Source organism: Trichomonas vaginalis, chromosome I, assembly GCF_026262505.1.
Source record: "Trichomonas vaginalis G3 chromosome I, whole genome shotgun sequence".
NCBI classification, from domain to species: domain Eukaryota; phylum Parabasalia; order Trichomonadida; family Trichomonadidae; genus Trichomonas; species Trichomonas vaginalis.
The window spans coordinates 1439907-1459769 of record NC_067203.1 but is presented as its reverse complement, the minus strand read 5'-3'; the positions used below and the strand labels follow the sequence as shown (position 1 = coordinate 1459769).

General features: G+C 36.4%; 18 protein-coding genes across 18 annotated transcripts, besides 1 other annotated feature; 9 read left to right on the top strand and 9 right to left on the bottom strand.

The window, feature by feature from the left end:
• Window positions 1-677: 677 nt before the first annotated feature.
• Window positions 678-18521: a mobile genetic element.
• On the top strand, window positions 2602-3138 carry TVAGG3_0908810 (protein of unknown function, DUF4106 family; the record flags this gene model as incomplete). The annotated part of the gene is made up of 1 exon (XM_051251703.1): window positions 2602-3138. The coding sequence occupies one exon, from the start codon at window positions 2602-2604 to the stop codon at window positions 3136-3138; it is 537 nt and encodes a 178-aa protein (XP_051077277.1).
• Window positions 3548-3931, top strand: TVAGG3_0908800 (uncharacterized protein; the record flags this gene model as incomplete). The annotated part of the gene is made up of 1 exon (XM_051251702.1): window positions 3548-3931. One exon carries the CDS (start codon window positions 3548-3550, stop codon window positions 3929-3931), a length of 384 nt encoding a protein of 127 aa, XP_051077276.1.
• On the top strand, window positions 4099-4710 carry TVAGG3_0908790 (uncharacterized protein; the record flags this gene model as incomplete). The annotated part of the gene is made up of 1 exon (XM_051251701.1): window positions 4099-4710. A coding segment is annotated over one exon (612 nt), but the record flags the coding sequence as incomplete, so codon positions are not given.
• On the top strand, window positions 5233-5652 carry TVAGG3_0908780 (protein of unknown function, DUF4108 family; the record flags this gene model as incomplete). The annotated part of the gene is made up of 1 exon (XM_051251700.1): window positions 5233-5652. One exon carries the CDS (start codon window positions 5233-5235, stop codon window positions 5650-5652), a length of 420 nt encoding a protein of 139 aa, XP_051077274.1.
• On the bottom strand, window positions 5669-6124 carry TVAGG3_0908770 (uncharacterized protein; the record flags this gene model as incomplete). The annotated part of the gene is made up of 1 exon (XM_051251699.1): window positions 5669-6124. One exon carries the CDS (start codon window positions 6122-6124, stop codon window positions 5669-5671), a length of 456 nt encoding a protein of 151 aa, XP_051077273.1.
• TVAGG3_0908760 (protein of unknown function, DUF4106 family) lies at window positions 6585-7037 on the top strand (the record flags this gene model as incomplete). Its single annotated transcript, XM_051251698.1, has 1 exon — window positions 6585-7037. The coding sequence occupies one exon, from the start codon at window positions 6585-6587 to the stop codon at window positions 7035-7037; it is 453 nt and encodes a 150-aa protein (XP_051077272.1).
• TVAGG3_0908750 (organellar and viral DNA polymerase type B) lies at window positions 7970-8567 on the bottom strand (the record flags this gene model as incomplete). The annotated part of the gene is made up of 1 exon (XM_051251697.1): window positions 7970-8567. A coding segment is annotated over one exon (598 nt), but the record flags the coding sequence as incomplete, so codon positions are not given.
• TVAGG3_0908740 (uncharacterized protein) lies at window positions 9351-9551 on the top strand (the record flags this gene model as incomplete). The annotated part of the gene is made up of 1 exon (XM_051251696.1): window positions 9351-9551. The coding sequence occupies one exon, from the start codon at window positions 9351-9353 to the stop codon at window positions 9549-9551; it is 201 nt and encodes a 66-aa protein (XP_051077270.1).
• TVAGG3_0908730 (uncharacterized protein) lies at window positions 9580-10176 on the bottom strand (the record flags this gene model as incomplete). Its single annotated transcript, XM_051251695.1, has 1 exon — window positions 9580-10176. One exon carries the CDS (start codon window positions 10174-10176, stop codon window positions 9580-9582), a length of 597 nt encoding a protein of 198 aa, XP_051077269.1.
• TVAGG3_0908720 (uncharacterized protein) lies at window positions 10571-10936 on the top strand (the record flags this gene model as incomplete). Its single annotated transcript, XM_051251694.1, has 1 exon — window positions 10571-10936. The coding sequence occupies one exon, from the start codon at window positions 10571-10573 to the stop codon at window positions 10934-10936; it is 366 nt and encodes a 121-aa protein (XP_051077268.1).
• Window positions 10969-11187, bottom strand: TVAGG3_0908710 (uncharacterized protein; the record flags this gene model as incomplete). Its single annotated transcript, XM_051251693.1, has 1 exon — window positions 10969-11187. The coding sequence occupies one exon, from the start codon at window positions 11185-11187 to the stop codon at window positions 10969-10971; it is 219 nt and encodes a 72-aa protein (XP_051077267.1).
• Window positions 13960-15156, bottom strand: TVAGG3_0908700 (uncharacterized protein; the record flags this gene model as incomplete). The annotated part of the gene is made up of 1 exon (XM_051251692.1): window positions 13960-15156. A coding segment is annotated over one exon (1197 nt), but the record flags the coding sequence as incomplete, so codon positions are not given.
• On the bottom strand, window positions 15203-15787 carry TVAGG3_0908690 (phage tail repeat-like family; the record flags this gene model as incomplete). The annotated part of the gene is made up of 1 exon (XM_051251691.1): window positions 15203-15787. The coding sequence occupies one exon, from the start codon at window positions 15785-15787 to the stop codon at window positions 15203-15205; it is 585 nt and encodes a 194-aa protein (XP_051077265.1).
• Window positions 15806-15958, bottom strand: TVAGG3_0908680 (uncharacterized protein; the record flags this gene model as incomplete). Its single annotated transcript, XM_051251690.1, has 1 exon — window positions 15806-15958. One exon carries the CDS (start codon window positions 15956-15958, stop codon window positions 15806-15808), a length of 153 nt encoding a protein of 50 aa, XP_051077264.1.
• Window positions 15978-16379, bottom strand: TVAGG3_0908670 (uncharacterized protein; the record flags this gene model as incomplete). Its single annotated transcript, XM_051251689.1, has 1 exon — window positions 15978-16379. One exon carries the CDS (start codon window positions 16377-16379, stop codon window positions 15978-15980), a length of 402 nt encoding a protein of 133 aa, XP_051077263.1.
• Window positions 16396-17188, top strand: TVAGG3_0908660 (uncharacterized protein; the record flags this gene model as incomplete). Its single annotated transcript, XM_051251688.1, has 1 exon — window positions 16396-17188. A coding segment is annotated over one exon (793 nt), but the record flags the coding sequence as incomplete, so codon positions are not given.
• Window positions 18522-18659: 138 nt separating the features above from the next.
• TVAGG3_0908640 (uncharacterized protein) lies at window positions 18660-19508 on the top strand (the record flags this gene model as incomplete). The annotated part of the gene is made up of 1 exon (XM_051251687.1): window positions 18660-19508. The coding sequence occupies one exon, from the start codon at window positions 18660-18662 to the stop codon at window positions 19506-19508; it is 849 nt and encodes a 282-aa protein (XP_051077261.1).
• Window positions 19509-19512: 4 nt separating this feature from the next.
• On the bottom strand, window positions 19513-19755 carry TVAGG3_0908630 (serine threonine-protein phosphatase family; the record flags this gene model as incomplete). The annotated part of the gene is made up of 1 exon (XM_051251686.1): window positions 19513-19755. The coding sequence occupies one exon, from the start codon at window positions 19753-19755 to the stop codon at window positions 19513-19515; it is 243 nt and encodes an 80-aa protein (XP_051077260.1).
• Window positions 19756-19863: the final 108 nt, after the last annotated feature.

Here is a 19863-nt window from a genome sequence, read left to right as displayed (position 1 = left end):
GAAAGAACCTATTGTACATGACCTTGCAAACGAAAGTTTACAAAATGTCATAAAAACTTACTTTGCAGACAATGAACGAGAAGGGATGAATATTAAGAAAACTCAAATGGACAGTACCAAATGAAATGTTAGTATTGAAAAACATGTTCCTTGACAAAATAAACAACTACAGAAATAAACGACGCAAGACTGAAAGATTGGGTAAAGCTTTCCCATTCACAAAAGATATAGTTGGTAACATGGAAAGAAAACCAGAATGGCTACAAAAACATATATTTGGAAACGAGCTTATTCCATATGGACAGGCACTGTTTGAAGAGCTTGAACCGAAACTCAGGAAAGAGTCATGCAAACAATACGCGAGACTCAAATACAGACTATGACAAACTCTTTCTAGGATATAGGTTACCTGAGATGGGCGACCAGAGCCAAAAGGCAAAAAGGACATGGGAAATTTGCAACATACTAGATGAACATAATGCAAAGATGCAACAACTTCAAGCAGAGGGCAATGAAGGAAAAAGAAGAGTTAAAAACTCAGTCAGGAGAAAAAGTAAAGCTTGGTCCACGTGGGTTCTATTATGACATATAAATCCAACTATTCTATATTTTTACTCATATGAAATGTACGCCGCTCAGAATATAACGCCAACAGTTTTGGATGCATGAATGGAAATGTTTCCGAATGGTATAACGAATGCGACAATGCCATTAGAAGGTCAGAAATAGTTCCTGGAACTTACGAATATACAACTGCTGTTTCTTATGGAAACGTAGGTGAGTTTGGAGAAGGTTCTTCAACAACAGTAGATATTGCTTGCGACAGGTTTCATATTTTTCTATTGACAACTCTTTCTTATACGTGGAACAAGACATTGAAATAAAACCTTCTGCCAAGTTGTCTGACAAGAAAGGTTGCAATGGAATTTTCTATGTCGGATACCAATATGCTCCAGAAGTTTTCATGGGATATAAGATATATTCTAACTCTGACTTAGTTCAAACAGTAACATGGGCAAACTATGAATGGTTCGCTTTGAGAAACTCAGTACAACCACAAGCTAGAGAACAAACAGACCAGTATGCAACTATTGAGAAAATAAGAAGACTTGACCCTAACGTTCCAGGAGTTTATGTTAACCTTTCTGGACAAACTGCAGCAGCAGTAACCAAAGTAAAACTGAAACTTAGAGTTCCTTTGTCATCTTTCCTCATCTTCAGGTTTTTAAGATACTTGCCAAACTGGGCAGGAAAAATTTCTATCGAACTTACTCCAAGCAAAAATAACTTAGTCATTGCACCAACACAAGACCCATTCACTCTTACAGAAGTAGTGGGAACAAATAAAATGTCATTCGCCGACTTTTGCAAAAACAAAGTTGACTTAGACTTTGGTTTCTCAAACCTCAACACTGAAGTAAACTATTATTTCAATGCTGCTGGAGATGCTTGGGACCCAGTTAAGTTCACATGCGAAAAATTTGAATGCAAGAGAATAGAAAGCAGACTTGCAGTCTATATGTTGGACCCAGATATTTCAAATGCTTTAGCTGCCAAATATATTGCAGTTCCACTTATGTTCCCTATACACCAAATATCTGTCAAAGACTTTGCAGGTGAAGTTGGAAACCAAAGTGCTGACCCAGGTGCAAGAACAGATATTGCTTTAACAACTGCAATGAAACATGCAGATACTATGTTTGTACTGTTCAGACGAACTATAAATGACTATTCTTGCTTCTACAACCCTGGTATTAAATACCATATAAACATAGATGGCAAATATTCCAAGAGAAGAATATTCTACAGTTGAGGATATGAGGTCATACAACTTGACATTAGATGCTATGAACTTTAACAACAACTTCACAACAACCATTAACCCTGAAATGCAAAGTTCTATTATGCCATATGTGAAAGTATGGACCCATACAGGAGTCAAAAAACTCAATATACAAATGGAGACCGTTCAAACTTTTGGCTTGGCATTCCATTTGCTGACTCAGAAGACTTTATGGGTGGTATTTCAACTGTTGGTACAGTTCAAATACAATATACTGGTGACAGAGACGGTCCAGATGAATTGAAAGCAAAGAAGTTTACAAAACCAATAGCACTTTTCACGGAAGATGCTCTTTTGAAAATTCGTTCGATGAAACCTGCTGGGGCTCCTCAGATTGGTATAACGACAGCTTCCATCGAGCAGATTTTGGCAGCAGGTCAGTAAGTTGTTCTTGAACTGACTTCTCTCCGTCAAATATTGACAGTACGCCAGTTTTGACATAAATTGTATTATAAACTTACCTTTAGAAATATCTGTAAGTTTTGTTGTTATATTTTTGTCTGCTTCAAGAACTTTCACCATTTCAGTTATACCAACTTTCTTTGCTTTATGAAAATATTTTGGTTCAGCAAAGACTGCTATTCTATAACATTTTCCATTGTTGTGTAAAGAACTATTCTGTCAATGAACTTGTATTGTTTGTGTGTGTAAACTTTGTTTTGCTTCAATTCGAAGAGATACTCAAATACGTCCATCTTTTTATTCTAAGTAAAATGTCATTTCCGAAAAATAGAAGCGTGAGTGTTTCAAAAGGTTTAATGGCGGTGGCAGATGTGAAGTTAAATTCACCAACTCAAACAAACAGTCAAAGTGTTGTTGTCAATGTCAAAGACAGAGATGTTGAAGTGGGGAAACCATACGAAGACGAAGATGGTATAACAATAGTTCCTGTAAAAGAACAACCAACATATCCTGAAGTTAGCAGAGACTTAAGTTCTGTTGCAGATATTCGAAACGACTACCAACAACTTAAAGACAAACTTAAAACTCAGGAGAAGATTTGTCAAGCTTTGGGTATAATGTTAAACTTGGTCGAACACAACCCTGTAAAAGTGAACTCATATGTCATCGCACCTCATGAAATTTTGAAAGAACTATTGAAACTTTTGACAGAGGCAGACGATATAAACATCAAAGAAATAGAACCCGACGTTAGTTGCTGTGGTGTTTCATATAATGTCATTGACAAGATATACGTTATGAAAGGAGGTGAAACGTTGAACTTAAAATATAGTTTCCCAGACGTCATAAAAATATTTGACGACCACAACATTTCATTAAAATTTACTTGCTAAGTAAATGGCAGAAGACATAGTGGTTTATACTATTACGACTAAAAACCCTGAGTCATATAATTCTATAACAACAAACTTACAAAGTCCTCAAGGACGATATTGTAAACTGACCTTAAACACGATGACGACTAAAGCCTGTTTTGCTCTTTTGACACCAGAAGACTTTGTTGTTGTGAATGGTAAAAAATACTTCTTTGAAGATACTTACTCAGATATACCACCAACAGGTTTTGTTGACTTATTTAATACTTTAAGGACGGATGTAACATGTGCTGCAACTAGAGCAGGTTTCATTATGTTTGGATGTCCGACTGAGTTTAGTATAAACGATATGAGCTATAATACAAAACTTATATCTGGTTTTTACTACCAACAGTTTCCTATAACAGGAAAAGGTGTCATACAAGGAATGTCTATTCCATTGACATTAAGCACACCAATCTTATATATTGTTTCAAACTTAGGTTCAAAGTGCTATTCGAATGTCGACAGAAACTACTATGACCAAAAGATACTCATGCGTATAAACAACACTTTCTCTGCTGGTTTGCCTATTGTTCATTCGAATGCAGAATTTTCAACCTTAGTAAACTCAAACACTTTAGCAAACATAAACTTGACATTAGTCGACGCAAACTTTGTTCCTGTAAAACTTTTATGTCCTATGTATTTGTCAATGACGGCAGAAAGTTTCGAATTGGAAGATGCAACTGGTGAAAGTATTGTACTCCAAGAACAACTTCAACAACAAATAGCTCAAGAACAACAAATGCAACAACAAAGTCAAGAATAAAAAAAATATTTTTTTTTATTTTTATAAAAATGTACAGAATAGATGTTTCAGATTTTTATGACTTCCAAGCATTCAGAAATATGTGTCCATTTCGAGACTATAACAAAGCAGTCGAGAATTTGAAACGTTTAGTCATTTATGTTGACTCTGCCCCAGAATGTTATGTCATGAAAGAATGGGATGTTGTCTTTAACAAACCAAGAGCAACAATAGTGTCTGAACAAGAATGTAGACAGAAACTTAAGAAAATAAAAGTTGTACAAGTTGGAATGAAGATGTTAGATGCTTGGGATATCTTATTGTCAAAGTTAGAAGATTTTTCAGTTCGTGGTATAAAGTTCTATACACCTTCTCCAAACTTCTATTCTATCTTCACTGGATATAAATACGAACAAGTAGAATGGAAAGAAAATATTATAGAAGCTTGGTTAGACCATGTCAAAGAAATTATATGCAATGGAAACGAAAGAGTCTATGAGTATATCTTATGTTGGTTTGCAAACATCTTACAACATCCAAGTGCTAAAAATGAAACTGCTCTCATTATAATTGGAAAACAAGGAACTGGTAAGAACACATTCTTTACAGATATTTTGTGCAAACTGTTAGAGGGCTATTCGAACCCTAATATGACAAACTTAGAAAACATCTGTGGCAAGTTTAACTCCTCAATAGAGAATATGAAACTTATAGTTTGCAATGAACTTCAAAGTATAGATACAACAAAAGTTTTGAACTCAGATGCTTTGAAGAGTCTTATAACAGACAAAGTTGGAGTTGTTGAAAGAAAATATAAAGACCAAAGAGTTTGTGAAAATGTTGCAAATTTCATCATGGTTTCAAACAATGTTGTTCCGATGAAGTTAGAAAGTTCTGACAGAAGATATGTAGTTGTCAGAACGTCAGATTCTCATATGCAAGATACAGAATATTTTGACGACTTAGCAGAAACTTTGACACCTAACTTTTACAACCACTTGTTCTCATATTTCATGACATTAGATATTTCAAAGTTCAATCCAAGACAAATTCCACATACCGAAGAAAGACAAACATTGTTAGAAGCAAACAAGAGTGTTTATGAACTGTTTATAGATGAAACTGACTTTGAGTGTTTAGATGAAAGGTCATTGTACGATTCGTATAAACAGTATTGTCAAGAATATGGTTATATGGCAGCTTCTAAACGAACATTCTTGGCAAATGTCAAAAATCTTTTAGATGTTCAGAACGGCGTATATACAAAGAAAAATTTTTCTGAGTAAATTTTATAAAAAATATTTTTTTATCCGATAAAAAAGATGACGAAATTCATCTCAGTAAATAAGTACATGTCAGGACTTAAAGAAGAACTAGACCCATTCACATATTTGAATGTTTACTTCTACCATTTTGAAAAGTCTTCATTCAGCAAAGTTTGGAACATCGAACCAGTTAAGTTTGCTATTGTGACTAAAAATGGTGCGAAATTTGAAGACTTAGACATAGAAGGTTTGTTAGCAGTCAAAGAAAATTTTGACAGAAGGTTTTCAAACCTTAAAGAAGGCAAAGCATACAAACTTGTTATACCTTATGAACCAAAGAAAGCAGACGACTATGAATATTATGAGTCTAAGATAGTTGAAGTTCAAGGTAAATTGGGTAAAAAGATTTTAGAGTCTAAGCCAGTGTTTGCTCCTAAAGAGGAAGAGAACATTGACATTGACCCAGAAATGTTCTAAAAATAAAAGTTTATTTTTACATGTCAAATTTCTTTTTCTCTGGAACTGGTTCAGGTTCTTTCTTCTCTTCTTCTACTTTCTTTTCTTTCTTCTCTCTCTTCTTCTTCTTCTCTGGTGGAGTTATGTCAAACTTCTCAGAACCATATTTATGTAAAAGGTCTTTGTCCTTTAATAGCTCTTCTATTCTGTTTTCTATTTCATCTTCAAGAACAGCGCATGTGTCTTCTTTGCATTCTAAGAACTTTTGTTGGACTTCATCTTTCCAATCGGCGTCATCTCTGTCAACAAGTCTGTCATTGACAAACTTAAAGACTTCTCTGCTTAATGTTTTATGGTTCTTGTCATATTCCCAGAAACAGAACTTTAGAACAAATTCACCTTTCTTGTTTACACTATGTAAGATTTTATGGTCTACAGATGTTTTGCTGTCGAAAAGCTTGTCTCGAATATAGATAGCGAAATCGCTAGACATTTTCTAAAAGATAAAAATTTTAATTTTTCTAAAAATATGTTAGAAAAAAAGTTTGCTGACATTGACAAAAATTTGAGAATGTTTTAAACAAGAACAAGAGGAAGTTAGAAAATGCTCAGATAAAACCCATACATGACAAGTTCTATTTGCTCAGAATGGTATAACAGGTCTAATCGCACCACCTGGGTCGGGCAAGACTTTCACTTATCTTAAAATGGCTGCACAACAACAAGAACTAGATGAGAAGAACCCATTCTATGAGTTAGTTGTTATTTGTAGTACTTCTGGTCAATTTGACCAAACCGTCAATTCGTTCAAAGATATTATAAAAAAGTCTAAGTTAGTATGTATAAAAGACTCTGAGTTGTTAGATTGGATAAAGAAGTACCAAAGAAGAGTTTTGAAGTACAATGCTATAAATGAGTATGTCAATTCGAAGTTTAAAGACCCAAATGAGGAAATGCAGAGAATATTAGAGAAGAAACACTTCAGAAACAAACAGAAAGAGATAGAATACATTTCGAAGAAATTGCAATCTTACGATTGGAAGACTTACCCTCACAGATGTCTTCTTATCTTAGATGACTTTGCTTCTCATCCTTTGCTTAAGAATAGAGAACAAGATATGTGTCGAATTCTTAAGAAGCTCAGACACTTTAACATCTCAGTTGTCATTTGTGTACAGACAGCAAAGAGTTTAAGTAAGGATGTTAAAAGAATACTTACTGATATCATACTTTTCCCTGGATTGTCCGAAGACGATTTCATGGAACTTATGAAAGAGTCCATGGCAGGTAAGTTTGACAGACATGAACTATGGGAGAAGTACAAAGTCATACAAGACCCTCATACTTCTTTCAGAATTCATATCTACGCAAACAAAGTTCAAATTGTAAAAAGTCAGCAAAAATAAAGAGTTCATTTACTCTACTTGTTTGAAGTTGTCAAAATACTCTGTTATTTTTCACGATTTTCATGAGTTTTGGCGACTGGGGTTTCTTACCTACTCGCTGTTCTTCACTGTTTTCATACGGAATCTCTTCTCTCGGTTTTTCGAGGATAGCAATCTTATGAGGAAATTCATGAAATTTGGTCATTTTTCAGCAAAAATAATGTTTCGGTGAAGAGGTGAGATTTCACCTGTTTTTTCACCTCTTTTTTCACCTCTTGAATTTTGTATAAAAGATATGATTTCAGGGATTTTTTTACGAAGTGTCAAAGTTCTCTTCGTCACTCATAACAGTTATATAATGAAATTTGGTCATTTTACTCAGAATTCAATAAAAATATATTTTAGGTGAAGAGGTGAGATTTCACCTGTTTTTTCACCTCTTTTTTCACCTCTTGAATTTTGTATAAAAGATATGATTTCAGGGATTTTTTTACGAAGTGTCAAAGTTCTCTTCGTCACTCATAACAGTTATATAATGAAATTTGGTCATTTTACTCAGAATTCAATAAAAATATATTTTAGGTGAAGAGGTGAGATTTCACCTCTTTTTTCACCTCTTTTTTCACCTCAGTTATTTTATAAGCGTTTTACATGAATTGTATGATGTATATTTGAAATCCTAAACAATTTTGTGGCTTCGATTTCTTCTTTTAGTACATCGAATGTTTTAACTATGCCGAAGGTTTCTTTATACTTCTTCTTGACATCTGAAAGAAGGAAATCGTCAGCAGTTGGATAGTTTTTGTTCAGAAATTCTAACATGTCCATTTTATCTTCTGCTGGCTTTTCTACTTCTTTCTTTAAATCTGCATAGTCGTTTCTCATACGTTCTATCTCTTTGACTGAGTAGTTATATTTCCTAATTGCTGCCTTACATTTAGAACATTGCGGGTTCATTTTTGCGTTATATTCTGAAACCTTACCTGCTAAAACAACTAAGGCGTCAATTGCTCTCTTCATCTCGAACATAGCGGGTTTTATTTGTTCGTTCCATACCTTACCCCTACTATCTTTATCTCTTATTTCCCAAACACATTTTGCAACTAACGAAACAAAGTTGTCGTAGGTCTTAAACTCCCCAGATTTATATATGTCAGAGATGTTCTTATATACCATATCGCAATCTTTGTCCATAACTTTATGGTTGCAATGAAATCCTAGAAACTCATAGTTTACCTTTCGTATGAACTTCTTTATTTCTACTGAGTCAGTTGCTTTGACTTCTATTTCATCGAATTCTGGAATAGTGAGCTTTTGTTGTTGTATTTCAGGAAGTTTAGGTAAATGGTCAATAATGTCCTGCATTTCATAAAGATACTGTTCATTTGTTTCATCTTTTGCAGTGCAATCTAAATCTCCTTGGAGAAGTTCTTGCTTTATCTTCTGGATTTCTGTTTCGAAAGTATATGAAGAAGGAATGAAGCTTTTCATCTCTACTAACATTGAAGTTGGATTCATAACTAACGAGTTTGGTGCTGTTGTTGCTAACATGTTCTTACAATAAAAATAAAAAAATATTTTTTTAAAAAAACCAACTTTATTTTTTATTTCGGGAAAATTCAAGAGGGTGAAAAAACAGGTGAAAAAAGAGGTGAAATCTCACCTCTTCACCTAAAATATATTTTTGTCTGATTTACGCTCATTACGATGAAGTTTCGACAAAACATTTACGATGAAATCATGAAAATTCAAGAGGGTGAAAAAACAGGTGAAAAAAGAGGTGAAATCTCACCTCTTCACCTAAAATATATTTTTGCTGAATTCAGCAACAAAATTCAAATTGTAAAAAGTCAAGCTTGAAAAATCTAAGTGTTTAGTCTTAGTAAGATGGTAGCTTCTTAAAGCAAATACCATTGCTGAGTTTTATGTACGTGAAGAGAAGTACAATGAATTCAATTACGAGTACAATTGCAATGACAACTAAGGCAACTATTTTTGTCTTTTGCCAGCAAGGGTACTTCTCTTCCAATGGTTCGGCAGAACTATACTCACTCATGAGAAATGCCAAAACGGTTTAATAGAAAAAGTGTCATTTTTTCATGTCCGAAGACTCGAAGGTGCAACACTTCCAAAATACCGACGAACTCAGAAGAGCAGCATGGCAGTATCTTCTTGACAACTTCTTTGAGTTCTCCAGGTACACCTTGGAAAATGCTGAAGAACTCCGACACAGAGAATTTGGAGAAATTGCACTCCAATACTACCTTGACAAACAAAGGGTAAACAAAGGGTAAAATAAGACTAAAAACTTAACGTTTAAAAAGTGACATTTTTATGAGCTCCGAGTCACCGAGAAAACTTGGTCAGATGTTAGCAGCTTACTTCCCTGAGGAGGATGGAAGCGTTACATACGTAAGGTTCAAAAACAACGAACCTGGAATTGCGTACCAAATTCGCAATTACATGACCATGGAAGAGTACGAAAGGTTCCTACAAGAGAAACCAGCTCTAAACAACTCAGAAAAGAAAGAATAAAAAGTTTAACTCGTAATTGTTTATTTTTTTACTTGTATGGGCAAGCTGCAAGAATGAAGTCGACTATCTCAGTCTTTGTCTTGACCAGTTGGACTGCTCTTGCGAGTACGTCTGTTTTGCGGTCTCCAGCTGGTGTCTGACCTTCGTAATTGCGCATGTTCTTGAGAGCTCCAACTGTAAATGGTTGTAGGATGAAGAGTCTCTCAGACTGCTTGAGGTAGTCGTCACGGTCACGAACCGAATCTGTGGTACGAGTCGAATTGGTCGACCTTAGGGAAGAGACTGAAAGCCTGTCGTCTTCCATAGGGGCTGTGGCATACTCTTTGCGTAAACGGTTCAGACCTTCTTCGAACTCTTGGTCTCTCTTGGATTGAGATTGGAATTGGAATTGGGGTGGAGGGTTTGACATGAACATCCAAGGGTTAGGGCAGTAAGGCATAGGCTGAGGAGGGTAGTTCGGGAAGCCTTGAGGAGGTATTTGGTAGTAATTTGGAAATTGGTAGTAATTCGGAGGTACTTGTTGGAACTGAGGTACTTGTTGGAACTGAGGTTGCTGAGGTGCAGGGGCTGGTGCTTTAGGTTCCTCTGGTTGGGATATGGGCTCGGTTGGTGGTACGTCGGACATTGTCTTGAAACAATAAAAGACTTGTCTTGAAAAAGTAAAAGACTTGTCTTGAAACAATAAAAGACTTGTCTTGAAAAAGTAAAAGACTTGTCTTGAAAAAGTAAAAGACTTGTCTTGAAAAAGTAAAAGACTTGTCTTGAAAAAGTAAAAGACTTGTCTTGAAAAAGTACGGGTATCGTCTGAAATCAAGACCACTGTTCTCAAATTTGAGAACTTTACACCAAAAAATTTCTTGAAAAATAACGGGTCTTGTCTTGAAAAAGTAAAAGACTTGTCTTGAAAAAGTAAAAGACTTGTCTTGAAAAAGTAAAAGACTCGTCTTGAAAAAGTAAAAGACTCGTCTTGAAAAAGTAAAAGACTCGTCTTGAAAAAGTAAAAGACTCGTCTTGAAACAATGACCGACATAGACCCAGCAGATGAGGCAATCTACCTTATAGAGATAAATGAGCTAGTTAGGAACTACCTGAGCCATCTGAAGTCAAACAAGACCATTGCAGGCTGGGTGTCTGGAAGAAGTGCGCTTAAAATTGAAATTGACACTGGAATTGTCCTGCAAATACCAGAAAACACTCCTTTCGACGACATAAAAGAGATGAAGAAAGAAGTCCTCTTGAAGTTCTTTGCCAAGCGTCCTTGGATACTACTTCCAAACAGAGAGAACCCAACTGTACGAATTGCCCAAATTCTCAGAGGACTCTTACACTTCTCGGGTCGGGCGTTCTTCATAAACACAGAAGGCGACATCGTACCTTTACAGTAAACATCTCATTTTAACTTCACTTTTTTATGTTTTTACTCACACTCGTACTCAACAGGTATGTGTACACATATGTCAACTGTGAACCTTGTATTGACCGGTCTTCCTGCAAATGCAAGTTCGGTCAATACACAATTTATGGTGGCAAGAAAGACAGTGGGGAATGTTATTCTGACATCTGTTGTTGCGCTCGAGAGAGAATTGAAATTCCAGACCCAACTCCAACACCAACACTCAAGTTGCCAAAGACTCATGTGAAGAAGAAGCCTTCTGGTAAGTTTCTTATAGCCATATACATGGCACGCTTTGAGTAAAAACATTTTTTTCATTTTTTGAATGAAGCAAGTTAAATTCGTCCCACACCAATCTCAATGGACCGATGAAGAGTTTCAAGCTATGGTTGAAGGCGTTGAGAACGACATAGACGGCGAACTTGAAGGAGCTCAAACCACAATTGCAACCAAAATTGCACAAGTCAAGAAGAGATAGCTCCACTTAAAGCTACCAAAGCTACTCTTGACCTCATGGATAGTTACCGTTTAGATGTCAAGAGTGGAATAAGACAATTAAAATTAAAACTTCTAAACTACGAAGCTATACTCCAAAGTTAGCAGAAATGAGAAGACTTTACCAGAGCTACTTACATGTAAGGGACTTACCTTCAAGCAGTCCGACCAAAGATGAATTTTCTGACATTGTCCCAATTTTGTCCGAAAGTCAGCTCAGATGTTTTGAACTGCTCCCAACATATCCAGAATATGAACGTTTGCCTGAACTCTTCCGCAATCTCAAAAAACGTTTTTTGGTTCTCATGTTCGAAACTTTTATCGGAAGAGACAACAAACGTTCAGAAGAAGAACAAGATATTATTTTAAACTTGTTGTATGACTTAACCGTCATAACAAGCTTTTTGAAGTAAAACCGTCATTCTCAAACCACTTCATTTTTTCGATGTCCGAACAAGCACCGAAGCCGAACACAATGGCAGATGTCCTTTCAATGTTGCCAGACAAGCGCCCAGTTCAAATTCAAATTTTGAATTTGAAAGCTCATCTGACAAACACCGTTAAGACTCTCCAAAGTAGTCTTATGGAAGAGATGAAGACTTAAAGTGAGATTCCTCATGAACCAAGCTTCCAATGAGAAAGCCTGAATGATTTGACGGAAACCTTGCGCATTTACGCGAGAGAGAACCGAGACCTTGCCAGACTCATCTACCGTTTCTTCGAAGAGATAGACGCCATCTGGAAGGTACTCGGAAAGGACAGAACTCCAACACCGTAATTCGTGAGTACCAAATTGAAGAAGGAATTGTCGAGGAGAAGAGAGAAGAGAGAAGAGGAAGAAGAGAAGAAGAAGAGAAACACGAAGAAGAGGAAGTTTGGGCAACCCTTGTTGCCGATGACGCTTACGAAATTTCCCAACCCTACCCATACAAAATCCGCAACAAGGAGACAGGCAAGGTTCTTACCCCAGTCCTCAACAACTTGGGACACTTGAACCTTACCTTCGGAATCGCGGTTCAATTCCATGGGCAAGCTTGTCGCAATTCAATGGGTTCCAAATCCAACAAGAAGACGAAGGTCAGACACATTGACGGTGACAAGCTCAACAACCGTAAGGAGAACCTCGAGTGGTTCTAAGAGTAAAAAAATTTTATTTTAGGGGGAAACCCCGAGTAAATTTAGGTGTTTATTTTAAGTATGTAAATTAAGGTAATTTGGACAATTAGTTCCGACCTCTGAATTGGACTCTTTCGTCATCCCAGTTGCGTAGGAGGTCGTCCCAGAGGAGTTGGTAGAATTGCCAATCCAAGGACGATTTGTCCTCCCAGGCATTGAGGATGTACTGCTCGTAGAGTCCATGACCTCTGCCTTGCACCAGACACCCTCTCCCTTGGAACGTAAGGCTTCTTCGAAGTGCTCGAATGCGATTGGCTGCGTGACCATCTGAAATGACACTTTTTGTCCGTTTGGTCAATGTTCGTGTCTCGTGCCATAGTCGACGAAAATACAACAAACAGGTTATATATGAGTTTGAGACCAAGAATGGTGTAACTCGACCTGTCCGATTCAAATTCGAATAAAAATTTTTTATTTCATGCAATGTTTATATTTCCTTCTTTCACCCCAGTACTTACGCTTGGAGAGGACATGAACTTCGGTGAAAATTTTGTCCAATTTGAATTGACCCATCTTTTCACCGACCATCCCATTTCAATGAGTTTGTTATAGCCTTCTTCGTTCGTCATGAGTGCGTCAATGTTCTCATAGTAAACCTTCACTTTGGATTTGACTTCGGAGAAGAATTTGTTGTAGTTGTCAAGGACTGCCTTTGCGAACTGAGGGTAAGACCAATGTTCGACAATAGGTTTTAATGTGGTTACTAAGCCACTTTGACCTTGAGTGAATTCGTACTTCAAAACAAAAGGAGAAAACCTTTCAACAAAGTTGTCGACCTTCTCATAATGTTTACTCTTCATCTCTTGAGGTTTCTTAATGGAATATCCCCATGTCGAATTCATAAGCAATTTGAGTGTCATTGCAAGTTTGGGGTTTGAAGCTTTCCTAATATCATACAGTTGTTGTATGACTTTTTCCAACTGTATAGTTCCTTCCTGGGAACTCACCATCTTCGTTTGGAATTCCAGTCGGAAATATATTGGACAAACTCATGTATGCAGCGTTAAGGTCGACATAGTATATCTTTTCATCTGAGTCGAACTTGTCGCAACCAATTGGTCCAGTTTGTGGAAATTCAAGTGAGTCTCTTATCTTCTGAGAAACTTCTCCTGTTATCTCATAAACATCGTCGAAGCAACCTGTTTCATATAAAACCTTCTGACCTAACTCAGATGCTCTCCAATACAATTTGACGTCGATTGGATGTCTCAATGGGAGTTTGTTTATAGCATCTTGAAGTTCTTGCAACCTCATTGGAAGTTCTTCTGGTTCAGGTTGGTATCCGAACAATCCAACTCCTTTTGGAACTGTGTACTTCTTTTGTGCTATAACTTTGTCTGGAACAACTTTTGGTCTTGCTAACAGTGAAAAGTTTGTTTCGTCTTTTGGTACAAAACTTTCTGTCAGCTTGTCATCTGGAATTGGTTCCAACAAACCTTTCTCGAAAAGAATGTTTACAGCTCTGACAATGTTGCACTTGCCTTTTCCGAACAATGGGTTTGTAAGACTTTCGTTCAACATGAAGTGGTTGTGGACAATTACAATCTTCAACCATGGTAAGTCTTTGTCAACAACATAGTCGTCATGTGAAGAACCTTTAGCTGTAGGTATGCTGACTCGGATATTGACATTTGCCAACGGTGCAATTTTTGCCAATTGACCTCTGAGAATGTACCTTGTCTTCACACATGACTCAAGATACTTCATCTTCTCATCTGTAACAAGACCAGAGTTCCTGAGACATGTAAGAATACAAGGTTCATTGACAATTGTTTCGATTGAATTGTAAATTCCATACCTTGTCAAGTCAATGTCAGACTTATTTCTGAACGGGAAGTATCCAGCATGTTGTCTGACTGCTTGAGGGTTAGGTTGATACCATTCGAACTTCACGCTTACAATTCCTTCAATTGCATTCAAAATATCTGAGTCGGAGTCAACCATTTGTTCTCTCTTTGTAGTCTTGAAAGCGTCAAGAAGTTGTGCGGCTGTTGTGACATTGCCATGTGCATAGTAAATATGACCATCTAAATCTGTTACGGTTAGTCTGAGATTGTATCCTTTCTTATTTCCGTCTTGTATGGCAGCAAGTACACCCATGAAGCCTTCTTTGTTCTTTCCTTCGTCAAAGTTTACTGTAAAGGTTCGACCAGATGTAATTTGACTTCTAACTTCACGATACTTTTCATATGCATATCTTGTTCTTTCCATGGGAGCATGTTTGTCTTCACCCTTCCCTTTTTTCCGTCTCAAGGGATGCAATTGTTCGTCATGTTTCCAGTAGAATCTGGCAAAGCCGTCGTGTCCTTCAACTTGAGGTTCACTAACATCGAAAGGCATGTCCATAAGACGTTCTTCTTCTAACCTCTCTAGTCTGTTTGGATAATTGGCACGTGCTGTTTCCAAATCCATTTCGTAGCGAAGACCAGACAGTTTGTCATAGACTTTTATTGGCTTTCCCTTCCTATATTTAAACTTCTTCGAAACTTTCCAACCATATCTTTCTAACTCTGCTTTTATTCTAGCAGACCTTCTGTCCATTCTATACGGGGGCATTTTTACAAAAATAAAAAAATATTTTTTTTCTTTACTTTACATAACCACCTGCTGCCATAAGTCTTTGACGCCAACCCATACCAGCTAATGAAGGTTGACTTGGTTTAGTTTGGAAACTAAACTTTGGTTTTGGTTTATCTTCAGTTTTTGGTTTTTCTTCTTCTATCGGTTTTTCGTCACTTTTCGGTTCCTCTGACTTTACCTCACTTGCAGGAACAGTTGTGTCGTCAACATCTTCATAAATATCATATGCCATTTGTTTTTGTTTTCCTTTCAACTTTTTGTGTTTGTTGTAAAGTTTAGAATATTTCGACTCTAAGTCAATGAGATGTTCTATAATGAACTGTTGGTCAGTGAAGTAAACTTTTCCATCTGTTGTCTCGAAAGCTCCTTCAGACTTCAATATTTTATTTGTGAGAGTCTGTTTCTTTTTTGAGATACTAGCCGTTCCATTTCTATGAAAAGTGACTTTGTAGTTAGGGTTTGTATTTCCAGACCTGGCACTTTCTATTATTGAATTTTTCTCTTCATCTGTAAGTTCTTTGACAGGTTTTGACAATGGTTCTGAACTTTTTGTTTGTGGTGTCAAATCTACCGTTTCAACTTCTTCGGTCATTTCATCTCAGTAAAAATTTTAGTTTGGTTTGTTTTCAACTGGTTGTTTAGGTTTTTTAAGTCGGTCTAAAACTTCCTGAGGTATAGGAAGAACTTGACAAACACGTTGTGTAACTGCTGGAAGTCGACAAATCCATCTTGAACCCATTTGTCTCAATGCTGTATTGTTCATTTCATCTCAGTAAAAAACTTTACATTCCCCACGTTTGAGGCGGTTGAGGTTGGTTATTGTTTACCCATTGTTGTGCATGGTTATATCCTCTGTTAAAGAATCTTTCACCTTGGTCCATATAGTGCCCTGCTTGGTTATAGTAGTCATTTGCTTTGTTATAATAGTTTCCTGCTTGTCTTCCTACATTGTCCATCCATCCTTGAACTTTTCCTCTTGTTTCAGGATTTGGAATAAGATTTGCTGCATCTCGTGCTACATCCCAACCTTTCTGTACAGTTTGTATAATAGGTTGTGCTTTCTCTTTAAGTATACCTAATGTACTCAAAATCTTCCTTCCAACTCCAAATACACCTCTGGCTATTGTTCCCACTGCGGGCAAAAATCTGGATGCAACTCCTGCTAATGCGCCAAATAAACCCATTTCTTATAGGGTAAAAATGACGAATCCAAACAAGGACCCCTATGTTTCTAAGGCAACAAAGAAAGCACTCATGATAAAAATCTTTAGTTCAACACCAAATGCTTGGTTTATGGATATCTTGGAAAACATTCCGAGGTATAGAGAAGATGGACCACCATACTGGCTAATATTTGTCGGTCAAAACACAAGATACTGTGAAGCCATACCATTACAGTCCAAAAATATTTTAGATATCTTAGCAGCTTTGACAATATTCGTTGACAAATACCATCCAACAAAACTGACATCTGACTGTGAAAGTTCTTTCAAATCAGACGATATTAAAAACTATCTGCGTTCAAAAAATGTAAACCAATATTTCATTGTCGACCAAAACCATTCTGCTCTTGGTGTCATTGACAGTTGTATAAAAATCTTAAGAGATTTAAATCAACCACAAGGTGGTGAGGTAGATGAAATGTCATATGACGACAAATATAGACATTTCTCCATGGCAAAGATGAGACAAGTTTTAAATATTTACAATAGCCGTAAACAAAAAGGTTTGGGAAACCACTCCCCCGAAGAAATGAAAAACAACCCCGACTTAGAGAAAGACTATATATTTAATAGTTTAGTCAAAAGAGACAAACAAGAAAGAATGCCAGGCTTCAAACTTAAGAAAGGTGACAAAGTAAAAATAGAAATACCTAAACGCGACCCATATGAAAATACTATTGACTATGACAACAATGGGAACTCGACAGGTACTCACCTTCGTGTTCGTAAAAATAGAAGAAAGTATACAAGAGAATATTATGAAGTTTTAGGCAAACATGGCAAAATGTACAGACTGCAAGCAGAAGATAAAACTACTATTGTCAGACCTCGTTTCAAACTTGTCAAAGTTCAAGGTGGTATACTTTCAAAGACAGTTCCTAACAAATATAAGACAACTCCTGACGAATATGCTAAAGAAGTTGAAAATGACGACTAAGCAATTCTATACCATGCGTAAACTGTCATGTAAGGTGGCATGTAGTCTTTACTTTGTCCCGTTGTTTGCGTATACCCTGAAACGCGATGTGTATGGTTTCCTCCTCCCTCAGTGTTACTCCAGTAACAATCTATAGCAAACTTAACGTTGTCTTTAACATCATATCCTTTACCTTTTATCATTCCTGACCAATCCCAATATCTATGCTTATGCCAACCTGCTTGAGATGTACTTAAATCTATGTAGTGACTGTGCGCAGGTAAGTTTTCACCTGAAATCGTTTTACTTCCACCTGTTTCCTTTGAAGAGTTTGCACAATACAAAAACCTGTCGACTATTTGAGTCCAAGTTCCAAAACCAAGTACTACTTCTGGTCTGGTAGAGTTCATTGACGTGTAAATAGAACCTATAGGATATACTGTTTGAAGTATTTCTGTCTTTAACGTTTGAAGCTCTGTTTTGTCAGCTTTTTTATCTAACTTTTCTTCAAGTTCATTTACGTCAGAGATGCTATGTCTATGATATTTTTGTGGGTATGTTCCTTCTGTCCATGCTAAAATACGTTCTTTTGTTGCATCTACATATCCAGCTATCCATGTCGAGTCTGCTTTTGTATTCCTTAACTCTGTAACACCTTTCTCAAGCTCTTTCAACTGTTGTCCATCTTCCATTAAACCTCTGGTATGACTTGAAACCGTTTGTGCCAACATATCTACAGTTTCTTTGTCGGCTTTAAGGTCTAAACATCCTGAAACCCATCCTGTATCAGCTTTAGTTTTTAAAATCTTTGTTGTCCTTTCATTATACCATTCAACCCTTTCTTTAATTTCATTTTCTTTTTCATCCACATATTCCTTATCTGCCTTCTTCACTAACGCACTAGCCACACATTCTAACTCATCGTTAACATATGTTTTATCTGCTTTCTTTTCAACATCCTCTTTCGTTGCATATGTTGCATCTGCTCTGTCATGTTCTTCTTGAACTTTTTCAATGACATACTCTTTGTCAGCTTTGTTGTCAACATCTGCTTTCAAAAGAAGTTCATCTATAGGTTTCTCGTTTAAAGTTCCTTTTGTTGGATTTATACAGACAGTATGGTTCCTATTGTCTTGAAACAGAAACTCGTCTGTCATTGGGTTTATCGTCAGTTTTAAGTTTCCTTCTTTCAATGACTCAGATATCTTAGAATAGTTTGAAAAGTTTGTTGTGTTCTTATTTAGAGCTTGCATAATGAGTTGTCGGTTGTGTTGTATTTCTCTCATAGACGCTGTTTCATTTGACATTTTTATTCTAGATAAAATATGCTTCCAATAGAAAAAGAAAATTCAAGAGTTGCTACAACTAAACCATTAGATGAACTTTTTACTAATGTCGGTCAAAAGTTTGAGACAGAGACCGTAAAGCATGAAGGCTATCGTTTTGACTACCCATTAAGATGGTTAAGAGACCCATCTGTCACAAAAGCTATTGGCTTTCGTAGAATGAAGTTCATTTCAGAAGCCATACATGGGTTCCCATTTACGGTCGCTTTTGAAGTTCGATACTATAACAAAGAAAAACGTACGTATGAGAAATTTGAACAGGGAAAACTTTTACAAGTGAATTTGCTTGTAAACTTAGAAACAACTCTTCAAGCTTTTCAAGAAAAAATAAACGATATCTATCTCGAATATGCAAAACAGTACAACATTGACGAAGGAGAGTACCATCTCGATATTGTTTATGACAGGAAAAATGCAACTGTTAAAATCAATAGAATAGAAGACCTTGGAGAAGACGTTTATATTTCTACAAAATATAACAACTTGGCATGGTATAGATTTTTGAGGATGTTAAATCAGCCTGCAGAATATCCAGTACACCCGAACTTTTATGAAGTCGAAAACCCTAATGGAACATATGAAAATGTTTTCGACTCAGATGCTATTATAGTTCATGCTTCATTTTCTGGTGCACAAAACTCTTTTTTATGCTTGGCAAATGACTTTTACGAAAAACCTACAAAGCTATATGAACCACCGAGTGGAAGTATTTCAGACTTTCAAGTATGGTTTACTACAGATGGAAGAAAGAGAATAATTCCATTATACCACGCGTTTTACTTAGAACTTAGTTTCATATACAACTACTATCGAACGGTAAAAATATGATTTTTTAATACGGTTGAGGTGTTGGATTTGGTTGCCAACTAGACTGTGGTGCAGGTTCAGGCTGTTGTATAACAGGAGCTTGTTCTTCTGGTTCAGGGTCTTTAGGTATAATACCAACGAACTGACCTACTCTTTTGCCAATATTTTTGACTCCGTTCCATACTCCCCTTCCTACGGTTTTTATTCCATTCCATATACCTCTTCCAACATTTCGAAAGAAGTTTCCAATACTACTGAAGAAACCCATTTTACTATATGTAAAAATCTAATGTCCACCTAGTCTCTTACGTTTCCTTCTGAGTTCCATTGCATTCTTTAACTGGAGCTCATACATTCTATTTCTCCTCTGGTAGAA